Raw genomic sequence first — 21,742 nt, 5'->3', positions numbered from 1 at the left:
AACTGCATTTAAACAGCTATAGGGCTATGCCAAATATGGCCTGGGTGCGCTCAATGTGATGCTAGCCAGCATGGGTGTCTGTTTGAAGCTCTATCAGAACTGGGCAGGCCTACTGTTTCAAGCAGCAGCTTGAAAAATACACTAAATGGACAAAAGTATTGGGACACCTGCGCATTCATTCACCGTTTCTTTTGAAATCAAGGGTAATAAAGAGAGTTGATCCTGCTTTTGTTGGAGTAACTGTCTCTACTGTGCAGAGGAGGACAGCATTGGTGTGAGAATTTGATTGAGTTCAGGACTCATCCCATGCAAATGTACTGGATGGAGCACCACCATTATTTAATGCTGGGGGCTTTATACCCCTCTAGCCCACGCCTGGTATTACACAGCATGGTGCCGATAGGTTCTATTGACAGTACTTCTTTTCTACAGGGACTAGACAAGCTGTAGGTGAGGTTTGCAGTGGCTGCAATGCATTCATTAGCAGGGGTGTCCACAAACATTGGACATATAGTGTATGTGGTAGCACTGCGCAATGCTGGAGACCCAATGGTGACTAACTGGTGGAGACTAAACTGGTGAGGGGAAAAGGAGATTAGCTGTGCTGCAGTTTGACTGATTCGGCCGTCAGCTCTGAGATGGAAGCACTGATGAGAAACACGGTGAGAGGCTTTATACGGCCCTGTCCACACTCTCGCTTGGCCCAAGTCGGGGATCGTTGCCATTAACCCTTTGGTTTTAACGGACATTGGGCACTGGCTCAGCAATTTATTCCAAGACCAAGCTTAATCTAGGTCCTGTTAAAAGTCATTATTGATTTGTCCCCTTTAACTAAGCTTAATCACAGTATTCCAATTATGAGCCAAAGTGTAGACTGAACTGATTTTGACAGAACTATATGGACACTGAGCAGTTTCACCAGCAAAGCAATGAGCACACAGTCAAGAGTATTCATTGCTTAACGTAGTGAAGAGAGAAGTGAGGTCCAGAGCAGTCCCACACACACACACACACACACACACACACACACACAATCTGGGAAAACAACTTCTCTACACTCTCCCATACAGACATCAGAAGGAGAGGAAGGAGTGAGCGAGAGAAAGAGAGAGAAAGGAAACAGGTATGATTCTAATGAGTCTAGAGCTAAGGTTTCTGATTGGAGCACAGGAAGCAGAATGCGTGTGAGCGCGGGGCCTTACCAGGTTAGTTTTGTTACTAGTTCGAATACGTACAGGTATCCCCAGCAGCTGGGGGTCCACCGGCTGCCGGAAGGGCAGAGACTCGGGGTCCTGCCTGTACAGAGCCTCCAGAGTGGGCATCAGAGCCTGACGGACCTCCTCTGGCTTAAAGACTGAGAGTGTGGGACAAAAAGAGAGAGAGGGAGCTATTTAATTGCAAAACAAGAGCTTTATAAATAAAATTACCTCTAGGAAGACATATTTATAAAGGGCCATTTAAATAAAACAATGTAATAAGTCAGTAAAATTAACTAATTTAATTAAATAAACCAAAAAAGTAGGGTCTCATTAATCTGAACCACACATGTGCGATTTGGTAATTCATGCATAAATTATTTATTATATATTTCCCCCCATTTTATTGTTTTACTATTAAATGTTGAGATTGCTTGTATTTATTAAACTAATTTAATTATAAAGTTTAATATTTTTTATTAAATATTTTCTATATTAAAGGACTTCGTCTGAATCTATTTTGAATTGTTTGTTAATATTCACTCTAAAAGCTTCAAATTCCTCTCAAATGAGCTGTGTGTGTGTGTGTGTGTGCGCGCGCCTACTTTTCTTCTTGCTCTGTGTGCCGGGGGTGGAGCTGTTTGTAGTTGCCGGCTTCTCCTCTTCCTCTTTGGGTTCAGTCTTCATCTCCGGTTTCTTGTCTTCTCCCGTCGCTCCCACCGACGTCTCCATAGGCTCCGACTTGCAGTCGTCAGCTGACGGCTCCTCCTTCTTAATCTAAGTCACCAACGGGAAGAGAGATATTTTGGAACAGGTAACAGTCCGAGGTTGGGGGGTGGGGCAGCGTGATCATTTTCACGCATCATGTTATAAGTGATCAAATCTGATCAGGGATATCAATCAGCTGTGTGACGTATGTACATATTCTTACATGACAACACAGATCACATGCCGCCGTCCCTGATGAACTTAGCTGAATTATTGATCTTAAGTGAAATATGAGTAAACAAATCTACAGGAACCATATTGGATATATTGGAAAACATTTTGACAGTAAAACGAGCCATACTTTGTGTGTTTAATTTGATGTTAAATACAGTAAGCGTGTATTAAAATGTGCAGAAGTCAAAATCAATTTATTTATAACGTTTTTTTAAAAACTACTCCGCGCTGGAGGAAGAAACCTTGGGAGGAACCAAGACTCACAAGAGAAACCCGACCGCATCCTCCTCTGATCCGAACTATTAATAAATTATTGACAGAAATTCACTAAATCACCTAGAAGTGTGACTCTGTAGAGCAGGGGTGGGGAACGCCAGTCCTGCACAGCTGGATTCCCGCAGTTTTGTGCTTCTCCTGCTCAAGCACACCTGATTCAACTCACCTGTTAAGAGCCAGGCTTAGCAAACTGTGCTGTACCCCGGCTCGCAGTCCCCCACCCCTGCTGTAGCGTCAGAAGCCACATATGCAAATACACTAGCGACGACTGAACACCTCCACACGGTTCAAGGAGAGCGTGTGAGGACTCCAGAGTGATGTTAACTGGGGTGAACTATGAGCCCCACCCATTCTCCCTCACCTCCGGTTTCTCCTCAGTCTTCATCTCCTCCTGCGTGGTGGGCTCTGTAACCGTGGGTTTGCTCTCCACCTCACTCTCCTCCTCTTCCTCCTCTTCCTCCTCCGGCTGTTTGACCTCTGTTTTGAGCTCAGCCAGCGAGGGGCCATCTGCAGTAGGCAGCGGGGGGTCTGGGAAACCGACCGAGGCTGGAGTGGACACCTGCCCATCCGCCGCCAGGGACGACTTCTGAGATGGCTGAGGAGCAACACAGTTAAGCGTCAGCCAATCAAAGAGGAGAGACTGCATGTCTGGAATGTGGCTGTTCAGCTGCACAGTGAACAAACCCTGCCATAAGACTCACCGGAGTTTGTGGGTGAGCATTCAGCCCCAGAGCATTCTGGGAAGGCACGGACGACGCCAGCCCCACCGGAGGTCCTGCCGAGGCTCCGCCACCGTGTGTCTGTGGCAGCGGCTGCTGCTGCTGCTGCTGCTGTTGCAGCTGATTGGCTTTCTCCGATTGTTGCTGCTGTTGCTGCTGCTGTTGCTGCTGCTGCGGGGCAGGAGGGGCCATGCTGGCCGAGTTGGGCGTGTGTGGCTGGGGCGTGAGGCTGCCAGGCAGCTGGGGTGGAGTCTGATGGGGGTTGGGTGTGAGGCTCCCAGCGGGAGATGGGGTGTTCTGCTGCAGGGGAGGAGCATGTGTGTGCGCGTTGGGGAGTTGTGGACAGTGGGTGTGTGAGTTAGGGGGCTGCGCTGAGGACGGGAGGGTGGAGGAGGGTCCCAGAGGGCCTGGGACAGTGGGCGGAGTCTGAACGGCTGGACTACTCACTGGCAACAATGGAGGCGTGGTCATCTGATGAGGAGAGAGAGAGATATTTAAGACCCCAATAAAAGAAGCGGTACCAAGATTTTCACCGCATGTATGGTCGGGTCAGTAAGCTCCGATTCCATTCTTACCTGAGGCAGTGAAGCCTGCGGGGGTGGCTGGTTCAGTCCCATGCCGCCCTGGACCGGCCCGGAGCCAGCCCCAGGAAACTGATTCTGGCTCTGCATGAACTGGTTCTGTAGTGGAGCCATGTTGGGCTGAGCCATTCGGGGTGCTCCCTGCATACCCATCTAAAAATACATAAACAAGGAGTTAAAAAGGCCTTTAAAAAGTACCATTAAATACATTTTGTTCTGGATGATAGAAACGTGTGAGGGAGTTTCATGTGTTTGTGACCCAAACACAGTGAGCCAAAAAGTCCTCAGAACACTGATGCACCTCTAATCATACCTGCATTTATTGGCAATAAAAACCAACACAATTATTCAGAAAAAACATCCTGATTTATTGGTAACCTTAAATTAATCATTAAATAATTTAAATGCATAATTTATTTTAAGTAGTGCATAAAATGTATCCTAGCAGACATCATTTATTGCGATATTCTTAGCGTTAAATTTATATTTTTCATCTGATTAAGTAATTTAATCAGTCACTTGGTAAAACTGTATTATAATTGTTATAATAGACTGGATGTTCACGACATTCAGACTGTTTATACTGATTCGACTCTGTGAGCTCTCTGAAGGGCTGAGCTGTGGAGGGTGTTTTTCTGGAGTCCTAGTGCAGTATGACTGCTGAACATGTTGAACTGAGCTGATTACCTGGTTGAGGTTTGTTCCTATGGGCAGCGGCGGCGTTCCCCTTTGAGTCATGCCCTGCATTCCCATCTGCCCAAACTGATTCATACCTGCACAGGTGAGAAACAAAGGGTGGGGTTAACAGCAATACAGCAAAAGTACAGCAAAAAACACCCAAGTGGTCAGATATTAGAAACCCTACCTTGTGCCAACACTTGGCCATTTTATCAGAAATCCCTGGTTTATAGGATACTTTTAGGGGTGATGCAGGATTCCCACCGCATTAGGAGAACATTCTCCCAGACTTTTCCCAGATCAGGTGGTTACTAGATGTACTGTTCAACAACTGTCCTACATACACACCCCCCCCCCAGATCCCTCTGTACATCTACTGGGGGATTCATAGAGCATCAGTGGCTAAAACATGCAATCAATAGCTCAGCAAATCAATAGCTCCGCATTTCCAGGATCGCAGAAAGTTCCAAGCATTTTCCAGGAATTCCCTTGACTAGAAAAAAAAGTCTCTCCAGATTTTCCAGGTTGCTCTGTGATAAGAACTGATTACAGAAAGGGGTGGTAGGATGGAAAACAAGGGCCGATTTTGATTTCAGTTGAATTTACGGCCACAGAAACAGCCCTTATTGGCAAACAATCAGAAAATGGCAACTTTAATCAGCAAAGCTGTGTCTGTAACTGAGCCACATTCACTCATTACAGAGAGCGCTACTTTGGGGTTCTGGCATTTTGTAGTTGTGTCCAGACAAACAGAATGGAGTACAGATTTTTTTGTGCACTACAATAATAATAATCTCAATACAGCATGTATCCTAGTAGCCATTAAATACCCATAATTCACTGCAAGGTTATTAGCTTTAAATATAAGATTTTTTTATTGGTTAATTAATTAAGTTTATAGGTCTATTGAAATCATGTTGATTCCGTGGATCTGGCTTGTTGTCAAAAATGTTAGAATTCACTGCATGTTCATGACGTTCAGATCATCTCAATGTTTGTGGACAGCCCTTTTAATGAATGTATTCAGCTACTTTAAGCTGCACCCATTGCTGACACAGATGTGCAAATGCACACACAGCTTGTCTAGTCTCTGTAGAGAAGTAGTACTGGCAATAGAATAGGACCCTCCAGAGCAGATAAAAATATCATGAACCTATCGGCACAATGCTGCCTAATGCCAGACGTGGGCTAGAGGGGGTATAAAACCCCCCAGCATTGAGCTGTGGAGCAGTGGAAGAGCTGTGTCCTCTGGAATGATGGATGGTGAAGCTCAGCTCTGGAATGCATTCAAATACTCAGTGCTTCTCCAAAAGTGTCTCAATACTTTTGTCCATATTGTGTAACTAGTCAAATACCATTCCCAATCTAGTGGTCAGACTTTTTGTATGAAGGGGGTAGTGAATAGGGCACAGTTTTAGACACAGCTCAATACTTCTGAAGCTACAGTGTGTATGTGTGTGTGTGTGTGTGTGTGTGTGTGTTTGTTTATAAATACCAGCAGGATTCTGCATTCTGTTGACCATCTGGTTTGGTCCAGTGGGTCGAACAAGGGATGGATCTGGCAGAGGGCCGTCTGAGAGAATACAGAGAGAGATGTCCATCAACACAATACCCTTCAGTGTCCTGACACACACACCAATACCTGCTCTGCATCCTGCAGTGTGTGTGTGTGTGTGTGTGTGTGTGTGTGTGTGTGTGTGTGTGTGTGTGTGTGTGTGTGTGCACATGTTTGTGAACACTCTGTAGCTTGTGTATGTGTGTGGGTGTGTACACACTCTGTGGGCCATCCTACTGTAATATGTGTTTGTATTTATACACGTGTGTACACACTCTGTGGCCCCTGCTGCTGTAGTGTGGTGGGTGGGATGCCCGGCTGACCCATCATGCCCTGTTTCTGCAGCCTGGTCCTCCTCTTCTCCTCCAGCTCCTTCTGGATCTTGTAGATCTTCTCCGCTAGGAGGTGGTAGTACTCAGCCTGGGGGTGGGGGAGAGAGAGAGAGAGACAGCAAACTGTTTAAAAGGTGCAATTCTAATTAGTCTTCTCTGTGTACAGTCATTTATTTAATGAGAAAAAGCTGTAGGAGGGGCACGGGATCACAAATTCTGGAGGTAGGAGAGGTGGGGGTGTGTCCCAATACTTTTATCCATATATAGTTTGTGCAGTGATCTACTCCGCCTGTCTGTCTGTCTACCTATCTAGCTACCTACCAGACTATCTATCAATTATAGGTGAAAACACATGTGGAATTGAGGTGTGTGTGTGTGTGTGTGTTCTCACCCTGCTGTTGGCAGATTCGTACATGTCCCCCTCTACTTTTCTGGCATAGGCAACCAGGTTCTCCATCCTTCGGTCCTTCAGAGCTGCAGGGTCCGGTGTGGGAAAGATGGCCTGCACACTGCTCACACACACGCAGCTGTTAGATCAATGGTACTAAAAAAATAACCTATAATCGTCCTTAAATTATAAAAAAATTATCAAAGCAGCTCATTTCAGACACTGATACGCCTTCAGATAACAGCTCTCGGCTATTTCAATTCCCTACAGGTGTGAAAGTGATCAGAAGTACTGGTGACAGCTCTCTGTGTAAATGTATAGGTTGAAGGACTGGTGGTCGGATTACTGAGACTCACCCCGTTTGATGTGGCTGCTCTGGTCTGTGTGAAGTTAGAACTGAACCCACGTCCTGCTACTGTGTGTGTGTGCGCGAGCGTGTGAGTGAGTGAGTGAGAGTGTAAGAGACTCACAGCTTGTGAACCAAGTGGTTGCGGAGGTCCTGCGTGATGTCTTCGTGCCAGTTTTTCCTCACGCCACCTGCAGAGGGCGGCCCGGCCACAGGGACAGAACCCATAGCCCCGACCCCTGCTCCCTCATTCATCAGACTAAGAGAGGAAGGAAGATTTAGGGTATTGTTGCATAGTGCAATACCTGACGCACTAGTGCGCACCAATAGTAGAGTGTTATGGTAGTGTAGCATTATCACAGTATCCCAGCAGTATGCGGCTGTAGTAGTAGTGAAGTACAGTGCAGTATTGGGGTGGTGCAGTGTAGCGGAGCAGTGCGGTAGAAGTAACATTGCATACCCATGTGCGTTATTGCGGTGTAGCAGGCTGTCTGGTAGAAGGCTGGGCTGCTGATTTTGGGCCTGAACTCCAACACCACCGTTTACGCCCATTGGGTTTCCACCTGTACAGAGACACACACACATACAACTCAAATTAACAACACAGATGGTATACTAGCAAGGAAAGCTAGTTACATTTAATGATGGATTACATTTTTTAAAACTCACGTTTACATAAAACTACAAACTAGATTTCAAACAAAAAACGTAATATCTTAAAGTAATTTTCTTTCAAATTAAAGTAATAATCTGTTTATACAGATTATTGAGACCCACTCTCAGAGGTACCTACCAACGCTGTTGAGTGGCCTCATGCCTGCCTGCCCAGTTACCCCCGTGGGCGTGGGGGCAGGCGGTAGCGGGTTTTGCCCGCTTGTCTGCGTGCCCTGGTAGGTGAGGCCAAGAGCGGCATAGGCTCGCTCGATGGAGCTCGGGTCAATCTGTCCTGGGGGGTTTAAGCTGGGGGCTGCTGGGGCACCACCCGGGACAGAGGTGCCTAAGGAGCCCCCCAGAGCCATACCAGGTCCGCCCAACAGAGCTAGAGAGAGAGAGAGGAAGAACAAAAAGCTTTTAGAAAAAAATTAAACTACCAATAAACACTAAACCAAATTTATTCATTTCCAGTACTAAATCAGAACATAAAATCTATAAAATTAATAAAATTATATTAAATCAAAGCTCCCACGGCCACACCGATCTGCCAAAATCCAAATAATAAAGCAGGTGATTTGCTAATATCTTGTAACTGTGTCCAACTTACAGACAGACTAATTGGGAGAGAATAGTGAATACAGCAACACCACAGGAGTACATATGGTGACTCAGTGTTTACCACTGTGCTCTTAACACTGTGATATTACATTGGTCATTTTGCCCTCCCCTACTTTAGATAGAAAAATTACACAGGGCCTTTTTGTGAGTATAGTGTGTGTTCTCTCTTCACTGGCTGCCAGCATCAGATTCAGACCCTGACTACAAAGCCAAGACTGGACCAGCCAGCCCCTCCGTACTTGATGGCGATGGTCAAAAGCCGATCAGCACCAAGAGCCCTTCCAGCTTCAAGTACGGCTCGGCTCGACCCGCCATCCTTTAAGATCCACGGAAGACGAGGGTCCAGACTTTTTACTGTCCTGCACCGAAGTGGTGGAACGAACTTCCCCTGGGTGTCCGAACAGCAGAGTCCAACACTCACTGTCCTCAAACTCAGACTGAAGACCCTCCTCTTCTGAGAGGACTCAGTGTGCAGAGTATAGAGTGTGTGGAGGACTGTGTCTCCAGACTGACTTCTGTATTTAGTAGAGTCTAAGATTAGAGGATCTTCTGGATTCTAGTCTGTATAAACTAGATAAGGGTCTTTTCTGAGTGAACAGTGAAGCTCTTCTGTAAGTCGCTCTGGAGAAGAGAATCTGCTAGAGGCCTTTAATTTAAATGTGACTGTGTGTGTGTGTGTGTGTGTGTGTGTGTGTGAGAATACGCACACTGCTGGTTTCTCTTGTCTCCTGCGTTCTTCAACGGCAGGCAGACGGGACAGTCGTGTCGTGTGCAGTTCTTCCAGTGAGAAATGATCTGCCTCGAAGATGCACAGTGAGCCACTGCAGAGAAAACGAGCGAGAGAGAGAGAGAGAGAGAGAGAGAGAGAGAGAGAGAGATAAGCAATGAACAGGATAAATAAAAAAAAAAAAATAATAATAATAAAAAAAAGGTGGATGAAAGTGAGATTAAACCTCATTCTACATCCCACATCTTCAACAAACCACAGACCAATTAGGAAGCAGCTTGAGATTTCAACGACTACAAACTCAGGGCCTCAACTTCACTCTATTAAAACCAACGCTAGTGCTGCGTTTTCACTATGACTGAACCGCAAATAGCCTTAGAGTCACACAGCTGTAATGCAACCAGCGTCTGAATAGAAACGCCCCCTTTATTAGACATTTAACACCCTGCTTGGGAGTAGAAGCTGTTGGTTTGTGATCCAGTGCATTACACAGCGAGCAGGACGATGGTTGAGATTCAGCCTCTGGTTTTATCCAGCTGCAAGAAGAGGCAAGAAGAGCTCCCTGGATAACCTGGCCAAGGCCATGTGGCTGTGAGGAAGGTGATCAGAGGACATGGTCGGGGCCCAGACAAAACGAAATGCTTAACAGCACAAAATTAGTAAGCCAGACCACATCAGTAAAGGTCCCAAGCTTGAATTCGCTCCCACCAGTCTTCACTTCCCACTCGTTCTCGTGCCCAAATTGATCTGTGGACGGTCGCTGCGGCTGCAATCAGGGTCTTTGCTGAGCTAATCAGTCTAATGCAGCGTTTTCTCATCAGCACGGACAGCTGAAGCCGCTGCCTTCCTAAAGGTTTGAGGAAATGCGCATGTAACGATGAGCATGTAAAATGATGAATTTCCAGGCAGAAACTACGTTATATAGGACAGCACATAAAGAGGCTGAACAGACAAACCACTGGTTGCCACCAGTGAGCAGATTTGTATATTCTGTCCCGCACAGCGAGCGGGTTTCAGTCTGACTAACCGGAGACGCATCTGACTACCCTGTCTGAACGCATGTGGCCAAAATCTGATCAGGACACAATCCAGATGTTAGTCACATGACCAGGTGACCAGATGTGAACGGAGTATTAGTGACTGTAGCGTTATTAATGCAATTGGGCGATGCGGAAATTGTATTTATTGTATTTATCACAATATTTAAAGACATTTTTACGATATTTATCGCAATATTTTGCCTTATGGACAAAATGCTTTACTCTATTGAATTAAATAAGACTGATGACACTCTCTGTGATGAAACGTGCAGATAATCAATGCTCTTTAAAGCATACTATTTACCACGATAACACAATTTACTACGATACGATAAAATATTGTCAAATTGCCCAGGACTCTCTCAGTGAGCTTAGTAGTGCATCCTCACGTTTTAAACGCTCTGTAAAGAACGTCCACACCAGGGCTGGACGATATGGTAAAAACACTAGATCACGATATTTAAAGACATTTTCACAATACATGTAATCACATAGTAAACACATCAGTAGCGACAGATTCTTATTAACTACTATTCAGATCCTCTTTGTACTGAATACAGTGATTTATACTCAACATCTGCTGCTCTTCATCTAATGAACCCAGTCTAATTACACTGTTAGTAATGAAACCTGCAGCTGATCAGTGTTTATTAAGCACTAACTATATTACATATTGCTTAATAAATCATATAGTTTATTACGATAATAAAATTGATCATGATACGATAAAATATCATCATATTGCCCAGCTCTAATCAACAGTTTTAAGCAGTTCATTGCTTTCTGTAAACGTCCTTCACTGCGTCCGTTTAAGGTGTCTCTACAACAGCAGAGATTAATGACTGGAGGTGAATGAACCCTGTTTCATTTAAAAAGAGCATGACTGTCCTGTAAAGGGTTTGGTGCTGGACAGTACACAACATCTCCAATAATAGATTCATGTTTTGATTTTGGAACCACATACTAAACAAAATACTGTGAATATACACAGTTTTAGTGTCCTGTGTAACCTGTGACTAAAACATGTTAAATCACTGATATTAGAATAATCATTAATAATATCACTCCTACAGAAAGTGGTGGTGGTTCTCCATCACTGTGTTCATCATTAGAACATCTCCAAAGTTCTCCTCTCTCATGGAGTCTAGTGTTATTTAGAGTTCTCCTCAGATCAACACCTGGTTTGGTGGTAAATCAGGGCTTAATGATGGTAAATCAGGTGAGCTGCTGCTGCTGCTGCTGCTGATGGAGTTGAACACATCCTCCACGCTGTGCTGGCTGGACTGGGGGGCGTCCAGGAGAACCCTGGAGGAACCGAGCTCTGTTCTTCAGACTAGCTCACCGACAAGATCTCACTACTTTCTTTCTTCAGAATGAGAAGCTCTTGCTTCTCCTTTTTACTGGATTTATGTTCACCTGCATCTGTTCTGATGAGATCTGGAGCCTTTACAGTAAATCTCTCTCACTGCTGGTCTAGAACACTTCTAGTATACACACACAGCACTGAGCTTTTAGATGGTCGCCCTGTCCCTACTTTCACAATGTATACATTCACATAACCCTAAATTCCACAGACAGAGACAGACAGATGTCTACTCACCCTGGCAGGACTTGCCCGCCTGACAGTGGGTCATGTGGTTGAGGACGTTCTTCATGGTCCTGCAGTGGGGCAGGTTGCACTGGCGAACCTCGCCATTCGCCTGCTCCCTCCGCTGGCATTTATGGGCGTGCAGCAGGAGCACCAGCTGCTGCTGGATCAGCTTCCGCTTCTCTGGGTCCGCCGTAGGGGGCGCCACAGCACCACCTGGACCAGACACACCGCCCACAACCCCCGAACCAGGCTGAGGGTAGAGAGAGTGCACAAGAAAATACTCATGAAGAAAACACCTTCGTTCTGTTTAAGGAAAAAAGGAACCAGCTGTAGAAGACAGCCGAGGAGGAGACTGAACTCCAGCTGCTCACCAGGCCGGGGATGTTCTGTCCAGGCTGGGGTTTCTTGTCCATGCTGAACTGGGCGAGACTGTTGGGCAGAGCTGCTTTGTTCTGGTGGGGAGGAGGAAGAGACTGACCACCGCACTGACCATAGCCAGCCACATACGGGCCAGAACCAGCACCGGGCATCATATTCATCTAACAGACAAAGAAAGACAGAACAAAAGATTCCATTAGATGATTATTAACTGATATTGCAACATTTCCCCACCCAGTTTAAGACTCCATCACATAGGTCAACCTAGGTGGAGGCCAGCATGTGCTTCTTCTGAGACGAACCGATCAGTGTTTTGGGTCAATACCAATTGAATTGACATGTAGCGGGTAAAAAAGGAGCCGCAGGTTCCTGTGAAATATGGATCATTTGAACTGACGGGCTCAGAATTGGCTAAATTATTGGCTAAATTATTGGATATCGGTCCACCATCACTGACGCCAAGTCTAAGGCCCCCGCTATCAGTCCACCTTCACTGACGCCAAGTCTACTGTCCCCGCTATCAGTCCACCTTCACTGAAGCCAAGTCTACTGTCCCCACTATCAGTCCACCTTCACTGACGCCAAGTCTACTGTCCCCGCTATCAGTCCACCTTCACTGAAGCCAAGTCTACTGTCCCCACTATCAGTCCACCTTCACTGACGCCAAGTCTACTGTCCCCGCTATCAGTCCACCTTCACTGAAGCCAAGTCTACTGTCCCCACTATCGGTCCACCTTCACTGACGCCAAGTCTACTGTCCCCGCTATCAGTCCACCTTCACTGACGCCAAGTCTACTGTCCCCGCTATCGGTCCACCATCACCGAAGCCAAGTCTACTGTCCCCGCTATCGGTCCACCATCACCGAAGCCAAGTCTACTGTCCCCGCTATCGGTCCACCATCACCGAAGCCAAGTCTAAGGCCCCCGCTATCAGTCCACCAACACTGAAGACAAGTCTACGGTCCCCACTATCAGTCCACCTTCACTGACGCCAAGTCTACTGTCCCCGCTATCAGTCCACCTTCACTGACGCCAAGTCTACTGTCCCCGCTATCAGTCCACCTTCACTGAAGCCAAGTCTACTGTCCCCACTATCGGCCCACCTTCACTGACGCCAAGTCTACTGTCCCCGCTATCAGTCCACCTTCACTGACGCCAAGTCTACTGTCCCCGCTATCAGTCCACCTTCACTGAAGCCAAGTCTACTGTCCCCGCTTTCGGTCCACCTTCACTGAAGCCAAGTCTACTGTCCCCACTATCAGTCCACCTTCACTGAAGCCAAGTCTACTGTCCCCGCTATCGGTCCACCTTCACTGAAGCCAAGTCTACGGTCCCCGCTATCGGTCCACCTTCACTGAAGCCAAGTCTACGGTCCCCGCTATCAGTCCACCTTCACTGAAGCCAAGTCTACTGTCCCCGCTATCGGTCCACCTTCACTGAAGCCAAGTCTACTGTCCCCGCTTTCAGTCCACCTTCACTGAAGCCAAGTCTACTGTCCCCGCTATCAGTCCACCTTCAATTCCAGGGAGATTAGCCGAAGGCTGATGCGTCAACAGAAGCTGATACCTTAGCAGGAGGTTCTAGATCACAGCCGGCAGAGTGGAACACCTCTGCACGGATCTGAGCGTTTACTTTAGCGTTAGGAGTGAAACCCCGGAGGGAGTGGATTTAGAGCACTGTTCTACAGGGAAGCTGCTTGTGGGTGGAGCTTCAATGCCAGCCACTCTGTTCTGCTTTTGGTTCTTCAGTGGAGTTTCAGTCTTTCAAGGAGAAAAAAACCAAAACGCTGCAGGAGTGGATTTAACACAAGCCAGAAATTAAGAAGCTTTTGGAAATTTGAGGACCAGATCATCATTTCCTGTTTAACTGGACTTCCATGGAGAGTTTTGACCCCAGGTTCGAGTGTGAAAGTGGGCTCTAGGAGTGGGCTGTGTTACCTTGTTCATTGCTCCTGGTTGCTGGGCTCTGAGCGCTGCCTGGCCCATCTGCTGCTGCTGTAGAGGGTCCGCCATCACGCCGCCATTTCCTGCCATCCCTACACCAACGTTGGTGCCGGGGTAACCCATCCTGGGCGCCCCGTTCATCACCTGTCCTCCCATCATGCCTTGTGCCTGCCCGTTCCCTTTCTGCCCTCCCATCATGCCCCTGTTCAAGCCAGCCACCATGCCAGCCTGCATCATGCCTGCCTGCTGCTGCTGTTGGGAAGCAGGGTGCCCCATCCCCTGAGGTCCAGGGGATCCACTCAGCCCACCCATCAGGCCCAAAGAGGCTGGGTTACCGGGGCTGCCGGCAGCCGCCGAGTGGGCAGCAGGGGCTCCGGAGCAGAGAAGCTCCGAGAGCTGTTTGTGTTTGGCGGCGGCGTCCTGAAGGGGGCCGCCCATCGCTGACTGAGCGCCACCGGACAGGCCTGAAGGGAGCTGGCCAAGGTCCACCCCTCCGTTGGGGAGCGCCACGTCGGATGAGTTAATGAGCTCATCGGGGAGGTCGTGCTCCAGGTCGAAGAGCGAACCGAAATCTGGGGAAAGAGAGAAAGGACAGTCAGTCGATGAGACTTTCGTTAATGAAGTGGAATGAAGGGGACAACAGGTCGGCGATATGACTATATTTATCAATATCAAGATGAATTTCATCACAAATATCACAAATCACTTTCCTTTTTTTGAGCAAAAGCTGAAATAAGAATATTACTGGGAAATACAGCGATTTTAATTGGGATGAGCAAGGCAGCAAATGTATAATAAAAAATATATAACCAAAAATACCTTTTATTTACGACACCACGATCACAATTTTAAATTTTGCACAAAATCTCAGCGCCTGCTATTAAAAACTTTATATATTTATTATAATTTTTATTCAACATTACCTGCACTACTTCCAATTAAACAGCATTAATGAGCCTCTGACTGGTTAGTGTTCGGTCAGTGTTAGTTGATGACTAAATCAGCATGTTCAGAATAACGTCACAATAATGATAAAACATGTTTCACACCTCTAGTCTAAGCTCTAAGCTACAATATAGGGTTTATTAATGGCATAAATATCCATCAATGCTCCATATATGCTCAACGTACGTTGGAAGGGGTGGAAAGAACCAGTAGAGGCACAATTTAAGAAATAGGATCACAACTTTCATCGTAAATAAGGAACTGGGTTGCACAATACATTATTATATATTTCTATTGTATTTACATTTACATTTATGTCATTTAGCTGAGACTCTTATCCAGAGCGACGAGCGACTTACAAGGTTACTCATATTACAGAGTTGGGCCAATGGAGTGTTAGGAGTCTTGCCCAAGGACTCTTATTGGTGTAGCGCAGCACCCACAGTCACCCAGACTGGGAATCGAACCCCAGTCTCTCACATGGTGTGGTAGCTCACTGGCAACTAGTGGTGTTATCTGTTGCACCCCACCAACCACACTGTATAAAAACATATCGATTAATACATGATATCAGTTTTTATGAGGTCATTAAAAAGGGCTGCTATGATGGATCAAATCGCACACAGTGCGGCAATGTGGCCGTTGAACAGCAGGCTTAACTCAAGCTTAATTTCGCAAGTTTAATTTCAGATTTGGCAAATTGGCAATAAATGATAATATATTGCCAATAAACGTGGCTGCAGTTGTGAATCAGAGCCAATTTGTGAGCCGTTTTAAAAAGTCGCTGCTTTTGACGTCGGTGGGAAACCAAACCACTCGTCAGATTACAGTCTCAAAATCAGATTTTAAAACAGCTGATCAAATCTGACTGAGGTGGGCTTTCCCTACAGGCACGATGCTCTTCCTCCACTCAAAGCGCAACCAGAAAGCTGGTTGGCTCTTTTTGCTGAAGGGTGGGACTTCATCTGTAAACAGACGGCACGTTACGGCTACGTGATTTTAACCAGCGAGCGCTCTCCTCGTTTATAACGTCTCTGGCTTGGTTACTTGATTCCTATTCATTAAGAGATGAGCAAGAGTCACTGTGATGTCCGACAGCCTGGTCGAACATCGTAACTGTGATGTTGTTATGTTTACACCGTATTTCCCAACTCTAACAGGCAACTTCCAGCATCGGTTACTCCTCCCTGCTCGCAGACTAACGCCGACTGAGACAGACAGTGGGCCAACACACACCAGAACCAGGCTGCATCACGCGTGCGAAAACACACTCCACGTCCACTGTGCTGAATAATGGGTGCGCTAATAAAAACCACATGGCACACAGGCCTTACAACAATCAACAAAATCGCCGAGGCAAAATGGGGCCTTCATACACGCCTCAGCGCAGGGTGATGCTTTTCTGAGCATGCTGTGGACATCGTCAATACCTGTCAGGACAATCCCAGCGCAATCTCTGCATAATAAGACCCCTGAGACGTGAAGGAAGGCCGTTTTAGAGCAGGTTTGGCGTGAAACACTTCATTTCGGAGAACTATACCAAATATACCAAGTCGAGTAGTACATACCCAGGACTTAAACACACGACCTGATGCCGGAGACCCTGTTTTAGCAGAGATCTGAGAGCGTTTGGGTCTAAACCCCCATTTTAAAGACTGCAGGGGAAGACAGGGAAGAGCACTGCACAGCCAGAGGGTTCAACTGTGCCCCAAAAACTAACTCCCACCATTTTCACCATCATTTCATTCAAAACTCAGAAGACATGTAGGTTCAGTGTGGGTTTGGATGGTAAATAAAACGGCTATATTAAACGTTGCAGTCCTGGTGACCCCAATTCAGTAAAGAAATCAGAGCTGGTCCCTCTGAACCTCATCTTTCAAGCTAATTTATTTTATTTCAGTTGAAATTCCCACGTAAAACGTGTCAGTTTCATCATTTTGTTCCTAACGTATCGTTAACGTTTAAGGGACGGTGATGCTACACATTCGGCCTTGTTGTCTACCTGCACTCCAGCAGGAGCGAAGTTCAGATCGGTGGCATTTGCAGAAAGTTAACATGAGAATATGAACATTTTGAAGATGCTGAGGGTTTAATTGGCTTGTTTAAAAGGTGCAAAATTAAATTATTTTAGCTTGAATGAAACATTTGCAAGCATTTATTCGCAAAGACCAGCGAACAAGCAACATTATTCATATTTAATGTAATTATAGTCTGAAAATGTACAAAACCACTGAGGGTTTGGGGTGAAATGCTCTGATCACATTAGTGGTTACTATAAAAGCCTGTGTACAGAAAGTTACTACACCAAATATTTATGAAATAAATCGATTTGTAAGTATTTTGTGTTTGATATTTATTATTTTATATATTGATTATATTAAATCATGTCTCTAGTTAGTATATGGATGTTTCAATGGTGCAGAAGCTTAATATACAGGCCTGCTATAAAGACCATTTTAGGGGTTTAGTTGGGGTGTTTTTGTGCTGCACCACAAAATAAATTACATAATTTTCCATACAATATTTTAACAGTTGCATTTATTTGAATTAATTGTGTTTATTCTGGAGAAAATGGCCAAATCAGGACTGTTTACAGCGGAGACTGAAACTAGACCACGGAGCCTCACAGAAACGCAGCTAGCACTTAGCCTATTAGCTAGCTAGCTGCATCAGACGGCTATAAAACACCTCAAATTCGCTCAAATTATGAATATATAATTAGTTAATCTTCCGTTTTCACTTCTGATGAATCTAATGCGAGCAATCGTAGCGTTAACGTGACTCCAACGAGATTGTCGTCCATCTCCTTTCGTCGGGAAAACTGTAAATACAGGCGGAATTTAGCTCACCGAGCAAACACGCCAGCTCGCGAGCTTCCACTTTCTACAAAATAGACTTCAGAAACGTTCATAACCTCGTATCACACATTTCTCCCGTCACTTTGAGCCATTTTGATGGATTTCCTGGCCTCACTGCTCCAAACAAGCCAATAATGGGAACGCTAGAGATAGCTGGCTAGGCTAGCTAGCTAACCGGTTAGCAGGCAGGCTAATAAACACACAAAGCCAATTAGCTAGCTTTAGCACGCTGCTAACCTTCCCTAAACGCTTCCAGCGCAGAGATAAAACATAAAACACGAACGAGACGTCCTTTCGACTTTCCCAAACTGAGACGAGGTTGAGCTTTTAGAAGTGTGGGGGGAATAAAACCAAATTGTGGAGAAAATTAAGCAGCGGAGTCAATGGTGGTTGAATCCAGGTCCGGGAGGTGAAAATCCGCGCCGGGATTTGGCTGCGACCGCCTGCACGGCTCGGCTGCAGCCGAGCCGTGCAGGCGGTCGCAGCCAAATCCCGGCGCGGATTTTCACCTCCCGGACCTGGATTCGCCGCCGCTGCTGGGAAAATACGGTTACGGGAAGCGGTGCTGGTTTAGCTGGGGAACAGGGAGGGAGCCCGGCCCGGCCTGACCTGGCCTGGCTGGCTGCTGGAGAAAGTAACATGTAGAAAATGTTAAAAAATGCTTTGATTTTTACCATTTCCATCGCTTGCGGACACGGAGAGAGCCGGGGAAGAGAGTTTAGGCCTCTTGGCTGAAGGCGGACCGGAGTCCAAAACATTATCGGCCATATTTTTCCTCCACAATCGACTAATAAAGCAAATACATCCACAGAGGATAGTGAAGGAGTGCGGGCAGGGTTTCCCTTTTTCTGCAGTCCTGGGAGTTTCCTGCAAGGCTTATTCCCTTTCTAAGCGTCGTCGGACTAAACTAAGTCGGTCCACATCGCTGAGACGAGGAGTCTGATCCGAAAATAGCGTTAAATAAGTTCCCCTGCCCCTCGATCCAGCTCCGGGCGCAGGCAGCAGGGAGAGTCCGGGAAGCCTCCGCTCGGCTCGAGGCGTGTTAAAGCAAACCGTGGAGGTTGAGCTCAGTTCTGGAGAAGGAAGAGTGGAAGCGGCTCGTTTAAAAGGCTCTGCGGACTCATGTGGCCTCATGAGCGACGGAGACCTGGTGATGTGACCTCTCCTCCAAGGCCGGACCCTGGATCCTCAGTGCCATTGCTTGCTGTGCTGCAGCCTTTTTTGCTTTGTAGTTTTTGGAGCTGAGCAGATTTAAAAGGCAGCACAGACCCGTGTCTGAAATATCTCCCTCATGCAATGCTTATGAAAACGCCCAGGATCCAGAATTCCTCCATTTGCATTGGGTCTCCATTGCAGTCAGTGTAGCTCCTTCCCAACATGATTCTCGTGGTGGTGGAGGAGGTGGTGGAGGAGGTGGTGGTGTGCAATGGGCTCCTCATCAAAACTGCAATTTCAACACTTGGCTCGAGAAATAAATTACAAAAAAATGAAACGTGCACGGTTCACTTTAACAGATGCACATGCAACGTATATGCATGCATGCAAGCAAAGCTCCAAGCGCGTGCTCCTGGCACGCAATGCTACTAAACACACCGGTTTTACAGTGTTGACAGCACTAAATTCAGTTGGGAAAGCTGGAGACTTGAGTAAAAAGGGGGTTGTTGGCGTTGCCGTTGCCGTTAATCCTGCTCAAGATTTGCTTTTCGTTTTTTGTTTATAGTAGTAGTAGTGTTTTGTGACCAAACATCAAAGATGTGCAGCAGGCCCTACAGCTGTGCATGCATGCATGTATATGTGCATGCATGCATATGCATGTATATGTAGCAGATTGCGCCCTATCCGTGAAAATGATCCAATAAAATCTTTGCAAACATGCAGGGGAGAACCTCTGCCCCGCTCCAGAGCGTGCACACGGATGTCCAAAGTTCAGACGCGCAAAGGAATCATTTCAGGTCAAGATGGATGGATGGATGACTTGTCAGGTCCAGATTTTTGATGTGCACCCCTTTAAAAAGAAAGAGATTATACTGCAAGAGTAATCTAGCAGTGCCCTTCTCAGCTCGCGAGCGCGCAGGAAAGCAAGGAAATCCTCGGAGAGGGCAGAAAACGACGATAATGATGCTGAGGAGGTGAAGAATGGCAATAAGCGAAACGCAGCTGCAAGAGGAGGAAGATCGAGCGCGTTAGGGGAGCGTTAGGAGAGCATAGCCTCCCATCCCAGCCCCTCACACCGAGGGCTCCTCAGAAAGCTCTCCCAGGCTTTGTGATGCTCCGAGCCCCCCTGCATTTCTCCTCTCCTGCCTCTCTCGCTTCGTCTCTGCCCTTTTCCCCACTTTTTCGTGAGCAAAGCGACCGGCTCCGTCGTCCCTCTCCCCTTTTTCCTCCTCTTCTCCGCTTCTCGTGACCCAATCTCCTGCTCGAGTGAAATAAATCTCGCTCTCGCGCACTCGGCAGCCTTCCTCTTCTTCTTCTTCTTCTTTTTTCTCCCCCCTCTTCCGCCTCTCCGTCAAAGCTCCTCCGCCGATTTTTTTTTCCCCCTTCGCTATCACGAGAGGACCTTTTCCTTCATCTCTCGGCCGCTTTCTCTCCTCTTATCTCGGTTTGGGTGTGTGTGTTTTTCCCCCGTTGTTTTCCCCCCTTTTCTCCGCCGTGCTGCCGTCGCGCTCCCTCGCTCTCCGCTGCCTCCTTCGCTCTGCCCTGCACTAACAAAATGGCGGCTTGTTGTTTCTACTCCTTTACTGTGGGGGGAGGGAGCGAGGGAGCGAGGGAGGGAGCGAGGGAGCGAGGGAGGGAGCGAGGGAGCGAGGGAGGCTTGGAGGTACAGCAACACTAGATAGAGAGAAAACGGGGAGTAGAAGGGCTGGAGCTTGGGATTTCCTCACTATTTCAGACTTGCAAGGGGACAGCTGTTATATTTATTTATTTATTCATTTATTTAAATTAAATTTAATAATTATTTATTTGAAATATACATTTATATATTTTTTGTATCTCCTAAAAAAAAAAAAAAAACACCCCATGAACATCAGTGCAGGAGACTCCCACAAAATAAGTAGAAAAGCAAAAACAAGCGAAGAATTTTAAAAGTCTTGCAGAACTGCGCCCACTTTCTAAATCCCGGCTGGCTCCCGCAGGCCTGCCGTACTTACCCGAGTGAAACTGGGGCTGCAGACTTATATAATAAGATATTTTCGCAAAATTCTCAACAAAATTTTGATAAAAGAGACAGAATGGTGGAATTGACCTGTTTTATAATCTAATACTAATACTAATAGATGTCTGAGCCTAGGCCAGAGCTGAGAACTACACCATCTGAGCTCGTGTTTACGCCGCAATCTCGCCCTGTGGTAAACACACCATACTAACTAACCCCCCCCCCATAATGCCACTGGATTCCCTGCACAATAGGGGTGCTAACGAGTCAAAATGTAATGCCATACTAATTTAAAATAAATAATTAATATAATAATTCATTATTTGTAATTCATTTCTGGAGAAATTACTCTAGAAGGGCCTCCGAACCCTAACCTTAGTGTTAATCCTAACTCTGACCCTAATAATAGCTGCAAACCCCAAGTCTTTCCCTTCAATAACGGAATAAAAATTCAGCATTACAGACATCCTATCACGACTTTCTATGAATGGGATTGTGGAAAATCGACATTATCGCACCCTGTAATTCACAAAAATGTTACAAAATTCATTAATAAGGACACGAGTATGTGTTAAATATTCTACTAATCAGGATTCTGTGTGATTAGTGTTATAAATAGTAGGAAAAAAGACCCTACAAAAACTAATTAGCCGACCAAGACTAAAATATTCAATCATCAATCGTCAATACTGTCCTCTATGGATTCTGTGAGGGGGGGTCACGAGTCACAGAACCCCCTTTAGTACTAGACAGAACCCTAGCCTTGTAGCTCCAGTGCAATACGAAAAGTTGAGTACATTCAGTTTAAGCTGTGGTAATAT

At 46.3% G+C, this 21,742-nt stretch overlaps 1 protein-coding gene across 4 annotated transcripts in view; it reads right to left on the bottom strand.

Annotated features, from left to right (window-relative positions):
- The window catches only part of ep300b (E1A binding protein p300 b), a 39,058-nt gene extending 18,586 nt beyond the window's left edge, over positions 1-20,472 (bottom strand). The window contains exons 1-17 of one of the 4 annotated variants that reach the window (XM_072675093.1): positions 18,442-20,472; positions 13,959-14,536; positions 12,015-12,182; positions 11,653-11,893; positions 8,993-9,106; positions 7,807-8,052; positions 7,474-7,576; positions 7,138-7,272; positions 6,671-6,806; positions 6,223-6,367; positions 5,888-5,965; positions 4,402-4,487; positions 3,709-3,867; positions 3,116-3,604; positions 2,776-3,009; positions 1,802-1,973; positions 1,236-1,354 (exon numbers count right to left, since the gene is read on the bottom strand). In XM_072675093.1, the coding sequence (XP_072531194.1) occupies positions 1,236-1,354; positions 1,802-1,973; positions 2,776-3,009; positions 3,116-3,604; positions 3,709-3,867; positions 4,402-4,487; positions 5,888-5,965; positions 6,223-6,367; positions 6,671-6,806; positions 7,138-7,272; positions 7,474-7,576; positions 7,807-8,052; positions 8,993-9,106; positions 11,653-11,893; positions 12,015-12,182; positions 13,959-14,536; positions 18,442-18,535 (3,297 nt within the window). In that variant the 5' untranslated portion in view covers positions 18,536-20,472. The remainder of the gene's footprint in view (positions 1-1,235; positions 1,355-1,801; positions 1,974-2,775; positions 3,010-3,115; positions 3,605-3,708; positions 3,868-4,401; positions 4,488-5,887; positions 5,966-6,222; positions 6,368-6,670; positions 6,807-7,137; positions 7,273-7,473; positions 7,577-7,806; positions 8,053-8,992; positions 9,107-11,652; positions 11,894-12,014; positions 12,183-13,958; positions 14,537-18,441) is intronic. The other 3 variants (XM_072675095.1, XM_072675094.1, XM_072675096.1) reach the window with 3 other exon arrangements.
- Between the last annotated feature and the right edge of the window lie 1,270 nt (positions 20,473-21,742).

This window comes from Salminus brasiliensis, chromosome 3 (assembly GCF_030463535.1).
Source record: "Salminus brasiliensis chromosome 3, fSalBra1.hap2, whole genome shotgun sequence".
Classification (NCBI taxonomy): Eukaryota; Metazoa; Chordata; class Actinopteri; order Characiformes; family Bryconidae; genus Salminus; species Salminus brasiliensis.
Note: the sequence above shows the minus strand (reverse complement) of the source record. Positions and strands in the feature narration are given on the sequence as shown.